Source organism: Myotis davidii, unplaced genomic scaffold, assembly GCF_000327345.1.
Source record: "Myotis davidii unplaced genomic scaffold, ASM32734v1 scaffold679, whole genome shotgun sequence".
In the NCBI taxonomy this organism is placed as follows: Eukaryota; Metazoa; Chordata; class Mammalia; order Chiroptera; family Vespertilionidae; genus Myotis; species Myotis davidii.
Window position 1 is genome coordinate 174,243 of NW_006290023.1, and position 7,626 is coordinate 181,868.

Genomic DNA, 7,626 nt, shown 5'->3' on the forward strand with positions numbered 1-7,626 from the left:
AAGCCCAAAAAAACCTTAAAAGTGGGAAAAAAAAAAAAAAGAAATGGCATGGGTATGGGTACAATCATCACGTTGGATGATGATTTCCCAATCAGATCTGTTCTCTAGCATGGTTTAAGGGCATTGTTCCTAAAGTTCAGCCTGGCTCTCTGGTCCTCCCAAAGCTGCTAAGATATCTAATATGTTCTTCACATAACATACCTTTAAAAAATTTTAAAGAATCACAAACTTACAAAAAATATTGCATGTCCAGAGACAGAAAAAACTTTCTTCCCTAAACTATTTGAACTAAGATGCTGACATGATGGCCTATCACCCATGGAATACTTTAGTAGGTAATTCATATAAATAAGAACATTGTCTAATATAAAAACACAACCATCAAAACCAGAAAATTAACATTAATACTTTATCACTATTTGTTATGGGTTGAACTACATCTACCCAAAAAGATACATTTAAGTACTAGTACCCTAGAATGTGACTTTATTTGGGAATAGGGTCATTGCAAATAATAGTTAAGATAAGGTCATGTTATGGTACAGTGGGCTCCTAATCCATAATAATAAAAGGGTAATATGCTAATTCTGCATTCAAAATTTAACTGCTGTCCTAACAATGTGCTTTCTAGGAAAAGAATCTGTTCAGAATCACATATTGCATTTAGTTGGCATTTCCCTTTATTCTATAATCTGAACGAACATTTTTTTCAGTCTTTCTTTGACTTTCATAATCCTGACTTTGAGATTATAGATTAACTAGAGGCCCGGTGCACGGATTCGTGTATTAGTGGGTCCTTCAGCTTGGCCTGCGCCCTCTCACAATCCGGGACACCAGATGAAGCTGGTGCCCGGAGGGAAGCCTGGGTCCCGGGTGCCTGCCGGCGGCTAGAGGGAAGCCCAGGTTCTGGGTGCCAGAGGGAAGCTGCTGCCAGAGGGAAGCCGGTGCCAGCAGCTGGGGAAAGGAAGGCCTGCTCTTGCATGTATTTTGTGCATTGGGCCTCTAGTCCAATATAATATCCTTGTAAAAAGACAGGCATGTGAAAACAAAGAGACACGGGGAGAAAGCCATGTGAAGATGGAGAGAGAGAGAGAGAGACTGTAGTGATACATCTACAAGCCAAGAAATCCTGAGGATTTCTGGCCATCACCAGCAGGAGAGGTATGAATTCTCCCTCAGAAGAACTAATCCTGCTGACTCCTTGATCTTGGATTTCTAGGTTCCCGAACTGAGATATTAAATTTCTGTTGTTTTGAGCCAGCTTGTGGTACTTTGTAATCAGAAAAATAAACCATCTAATTAACACATTGTATGCAGGAAACGTATTTATACGTTTTACTTATATGTTTTACGTTGACTGGTAGTAGAGCGCGGGACACGTAGTAATACGTTTTTTTATAGACTAGCAGTAGAATGCGGGTAACGTATAAATATGTAAACTAAAGTCATCGTAATTTTATTGAACGTTGCCATTTGGGCAAAAAATTAGCAAAAATGGCCTGCGCCACCTGTTAGCGCACGATAAAAACTACCTGCAAACAATGTGTTAAAAATAATGTTTGGTTTTTTGTTTGTTTCTTTCTGGAGATTAGGAAACCCAGGCCAGGCCAAATATATTTATATATATATATGATTCTATACAGAAACTAAAGGCCTTTAGGAATAACTAAGAAACTGCAACATTATTAAATCTCATTCTATATAATAAAAGGCTAACATGCAAATCAATCAAACAATGGAACAACTGGTTGCTATGATGCACACTGACCACCAGGGGGAAGATGCTCAATGCAGGCCTCTCACAATCCGGGACCCCTTGGGGGATGTTGGAGGCTCAGTGCATGGATTCAGCCCAATACCCGCAGGCCAGCCCGAGGGACCCCACCAATGCATGAATCCATACACTGGGCCTATAGTATGCATATAAGATCTTCGGTTGCCGAAACCGGTTTGGCTCAGTGGATAGAGCATCGGCTTGCGGACTGAAAGGTCCCAGGTTCGATTCCGGTCAAGGGCATGTACCTGGGTTGCGGGCACATCCCCAGTAGGAGATGTGCAGGAGGCAGCTGATCGATGTTCTCTGGGGGGCTGTCTGTGTGGGCCCCATGGTGGCTACATGTGACCAGGCTGCAGGGGTCTCCCTGCTGATGTGGGTCATAAAATATATCTTAAAAAATAAAAAACTAAAAGTTAAAAAAAAAAAAGATCTTCAGTTAATCTCCTCCTGCCCTCCCCCAACCTCCCTTCATCAGCCTGTTCCATATTTCCAGGTCTATGCGTTGAGTGATTGCCCCCTGATCTGAGCTCAGTCTTGAAGCACTGTTTGCATTTGGATAGGCTAGGGGTGGTGGTGATAAGGGTGAATTCTAGATAAGAATAGTACAGTAAGTAGAAGACAGATTCAAAAGACAGTGAATAATTTACCAAGCTAGAAGTAAAACAGTGCTGAAGGGAAAATGAGTTGAAAGACTAGACAGATAAAATGATCTTTTAAAAAAAATTAAGGAATCTGAATTGGATTCACTGAAGATTTTTGAGCAGGTGAGTGACATAAACAATATCTTTGTATATAAAAGGCTAATATGCTAAGTATCTGACCGTCCAACCAGTTGCTATGATGTGCACTGACCACCAGAGAGCAGACACTCAACGCAAGAGCTGCAGTCATGCACACAGAGAAACGGCACCATGGACCTGACACCCACAAAGCAACACCCAGCTTCCCCCAAGTGGGACACAGGCCCCGCAACCACCCCAGAGCAATAGCCCATCAAATCGCAGCCGACGTTGCTGGGACCCCATGGCACAAAATGTGGCCCACATCCCAGCCCAGCCCTGCAATGCTTGCTGTGGGTGCCAGGTAATGACATCATGTAGCAACGCCCAGCTTCCTCTCCCTAGCAACAACTAGCCTCCTTGCAATTTCTTCAGCCTAGGAACACAACTTGCTTTATAATCAGGTGCAAACATTTCACACTTTAAACAAATGTCCGTGAAGTGTTTTCTCATGCCCATCTCATTTGATCCTCACAGAAGTCCTGGAGTAGGAAGATAGGAGACTCGGTGGAATCCTATTTTCTTTTTATTAGCCAGAAAAAGGAGATTTAGAAAGCATAGAAACTTGACCCGACTGAAAAGAAGTAAAAAATGGTGGACCTTGAAAATGACTTTAGGTTTTCTCACTGCGCAGAATATAGTCAAACACTGCTGCAATTAAATATTTTACCCTTTGTTCTCTCTGTGTGATCTATAATAATAATCTGCTTTGTGTTGATATTTATTGCTGTGTTGCTGACAATTACCTGAAACAGAATTTCGGGTGCTTCACTGGGCTGGAAAAGTTTAGTTACATCAAAAAGCAGGTCTAATTAAGCAAGTTTATTCTATATCTATAAAAGGCTAAGTTGACTCACACAGGTGTGATACATATAAAGCTCTCGCTGGGGCCAATCACATGCATGTTTCAATCTGTCATTGTTGACTGTGAATTTGGTTGACACTTCTATTATAGAGAAATGGCAAACAACGATATTAAAATATTTCTTCTAATTAATTTCCTTTCAATGTGCATGAATTTGTGCACAAGGCTTCTAGTAATATTATAGTAAGATCAATTAAGAAACCAGGGCAAAGAGACTAATTAGGATGCTGCAGTTGTTAAGCTATATGATATTCAGAGTTTGACTTGGTGTAGTGATAGTGAGAAAGAAAGGAAGTGATCACCAGCATATATATTTTTATGTATTATAAATTTTTCTCATTTCAAACAATAATAAATTACCATTCTTACCTGTAATGCACTGAAACTGTCCATCTTCTCTTCTTATTGTAAATGCTTCTCCTGGGTTAACTTGTACCAGAATAACCTTAAAAAGAGGGAAAGAAGTATTAATCAAAACAACAGTAGAGCAAATTAGTATATCAAGAGCTAGTAAGAGAGTAGATATGAGCTATTTTACCCTATGAAATGGGAAAGGAAAATGGGGATTACACATTTTACACATTAGTTAAAAAGGTATTATTTCACTTTTCTAGAGGTCAGACTTAAGTCAAAAATAAGGGAATAAGAAAAAGTTAGTGGCGAACTTTTACTGGAAAGTTAATAAACGTCACTATGAAACATGCAAACCACAGAGCATTTGGATCATTTACATTTAGTTCATCTGCTGCTAAGCACTGTGTTCATTAAAACATAAAATACAGCTTTGTAAGTAGAGCATATTTGAATCAATATGACTTTTAAAATGATATTTAAGAATCCCACCACTTTAAGTAGTTTTCTTGTAATTTTATAGATAATACAGGCAGTCCTCGGGTTATGTCAGACTCGACATACATCATTTCATGGTTACGTCACCATCTCCCATTTATTTATAAAAAAAAAAGTTCTGTCATTTCGACATATGTATATATGTGCTTTATGTTTTTTATTATTTACTTACCACAAGTAAAGGTCAGGAATTGCTGTCTTTCTTTTACATTTTTTTACTGTTTCACTTCATTACTGCTGTGTATGTGCTCCATGTGAGTGACGTAGGTGCTTATGTAGGTGGGTTCTGACTTATGGTGAAAATCGAGCTGTAGGAATGGATCTCCGACGTAACCCAAGGACCTACTGTACTCACCAATTTTATGGCATTTGAAAAACAGAAAACTGGAAAAAAATCTGAGGTCCTTCTATCCTAAGATTGTAAACATTCTGATAAATTTCTTAGTCTTGTTCTCTACACATAGGCTTAATTTTTTTCCTTAAACATAGATAAATGATCTCCTGTTATGTATTCAAATATTATAAAAAGATTTTTCCATGTTATTATTCACAGTGTTTCATCAAATGACTATACCATAAACTATTCTACCATTCTATTAATGTAAGAAAATTAGATAGTTTTAGTTTGCTATTATTATAAACAATGCAGAAGTGAACATTTTGGTATGTACTTTTCCCCTCTATATAATTAACATTGCTCCCTTTTGATATATTCCTAATTCTTGTGTCTATTGTTAAACTGCTTTTAACAAAGGTTTTACTAATTCATATTCTCCCTCCATCGTCTTTGGGAACAGCCTTTTACCACATTTTCCATAAACCTGGAAATTATAGTTTTAAAGTCTTTGCCACCTTGCTAGATGAAAATAGCATATTACTATCTTTTAAATTTGTACTCAATTTTTAATGAGGTTAAATGCTATCTTTTATTTTTGTTACTAGCTCTTTTATAAACTGGCTGTTTATGTTATCTTTTGGGGTCTTAAGTGTTCCCAGTGATTTGTATTCTTTGCATATTAATAATAGTAATAAGCCCTGGCAGGTGTGGCTCAGTTGAGCATCACCCCATGTACAGAGAGAGGTTGCCAGCTCGATTCTTGGTGAGGACTCATGCCTGAGTTTTGGGCTCAATCCCTAGTAAGGGGCATGCAGGAGGCAGCTTACTGATGTTTCTCTCTCATGGATGTTTCTCTCTTTCTTCCCCCCATCTCTCAACACAATAAAAATATATTTAAAAAATGATATTGTACTGCAATTATATTCCTATTTCCTTTTCTTCTTAATTTTTAGCACAGTTCATTATTTTCTTATAGCCAATGTTACCTATTTTTGTCTTTGTGACCATCTTCTACTGCTTCTAAATTTAACTTATGGCTGGTTATCAAGCTCTTGAAATGCGGCTAGTCTCTATTTAGATATGCTGTAAGTGTAAAATACGTATTGGATTTCAAAGGCATTACAAAAAACACCCAACAATGTAAATATCTTGTTAATAGTTTTTATATTGATTACATGTTGAAATAATATTCTGGGCATACTAAGTTAAGTAAACACTACCACAGTTAATTTCTTATGTTTTTACTTTTTTAATGTGGCTACTATAATTTTTAAAGGTAGGCACAAGTCCGTTATAAAGGGTCTTGTGAGCCATTTTAAGGGCAATGAAGAGTGTTATTTATGCAGGTAGTGCTATGGAGAATCACTCTGGCTGCATGGTAGCAATCAGGTATGTATAGAAAGACCTGTCAGGAGGCTATAGCAGTTATTTAAGCGGGTTTCTTTTAATGGATTAACTTACTTATATTTTTAAAATGTGTTTTATTAACTTTTGGGGGCAGGGGAGAGACAGAAACATCGATGAGAAAGAAACATTGATAGGCTGCCTCCTCACACGCCCCCACTGGGGACTGAGCCGAAATCTGCATGTACCTACACCAGGAATCAAACCTGTGACCTCTTGGTATATGGGACGACATTCAACCAACTGAGCCACATGGGCCAGGCTTAACCATTAACTTTTATTTACAACTAGAGGCCCAATGCATGAAAATTCGTGCAAGAGTAGGCCTTCCTTCCCCCACCTGCCGGCAACAGCTTTCCTCCAGCACCTGGGACCCAGGCTTCCCTCCTCTGGCTGCCAGCAGGCAACCAGGGCCCAGACTTTCCTCCCTCTGGCTGGCCACAGGCAACCGGGACCCGGGCTTCCCTACCTCTAGTCGGCCACAGGCACCTGGGACCAAGGGTGGCTTCACCCGGGCCACGGCTTTGTCAGGAAGGACATCAGGAATGACGTCCAGTCTATCCGATCTAATTAGCATATTACCCTCTTGTTAGTATAGATTTTTATTATTTTCTTTCATTTTCCTTAAACTTATCATGATGTTTTTCTAACTTTCTCATTTGAATACCTATTTCATTCTTTTTTTAGTAGTATATGCACTTTAAGACTCTAAATTTTATTGAACTCAGTTTTAACCACATAGAGTGTTTTCACTAGTATTTTTTATAATTTTCTGTTATTTTGTTCTTAATTTCCTGTGATCCAAGAATTGTTTTAAAGAAAACAAAATTTGTAAAATGGGCTAGAGGATTTTCAGTTTGCTTTTATTTCCAATATATTTTTGTAAATCCCAACAAATCCTGGTTTTTAAAAAGTATTTTTAACCCATTCTGTCTTTCTCACTCTTTTCCTAATTAGTGTTGGAATTTGGTAGAGGTGGTGAATTATTGAAGGATGTTACCCGAAGCTAGCATTGGGTTAAAACAGGAGAGTTCTTAACATGGGGCCATACATAATTATTCACAGGCTTTATGAACTACCCAGAATTGTATATGAAACTTTCTGTAGATATTACCATTTTCTAGAAAAGGGTTCAGTGTTTTCTTTAGATTTCATTAAATTTTTAATGGTGTCCAAGACCTAAAGTAGTCCTTACTGTGTCACACAATTCTGTTTGCTTTATATACATGTTATTTCTTTAAAATCATGATCATCTCACAGTCCTGGTACTGAGAAGTTCTATAAAACACTAGTTGCTTCTTTAATGAATTCATTCACTACAAGGTTGACAAAAATAAATAAAACTAAGAAAACCAAACATGACATATACATAAATAATATATCTTGCTATTAAATAAAAAGGAGAAACAGGCCTCTTTTCAATTATATGATCCAGAAAATAGTAAGCAATAAAATTAATTTATCTGAAAATCATATATTAAACACCCATTGTTTGGAGCCTATTTTTATACTAGAGGCCCGGTGCACAAAAACATGCACCACTGGAGTCCCTCAGCCTGGCCTGTGGGATCGGGCTGAAACTGGCTCTCCAACAACCCTCAAGGCATCCCGGATT

At 38.0% G+C, this 7,626-nt stretch overlaps 1 protein-coding gene across 1 annotated transcript in view; it reads right to left on the reverse strand.

Annotated features, from left to right (window-relative positions):
* The window catches only part of FNDC3A (fibronectin type III domain containing 3A), a 225,287-nt gene that overhangs the window by 147,951 nt on the left and 69,710 nt on the right, over nt 1–7,626 (reverse strand). Inside the window, exon 3 of the mRNA XM_006762728.2 lies at nt 3,791–3,866. Within this exon, the coding sequence (XP_006762791.1) occupies nt 3,791–3,866 (76 nt within the window). The remainder of the gene's footprint in view (nt 1–3,790; nt 3,867–7,626) is intronic.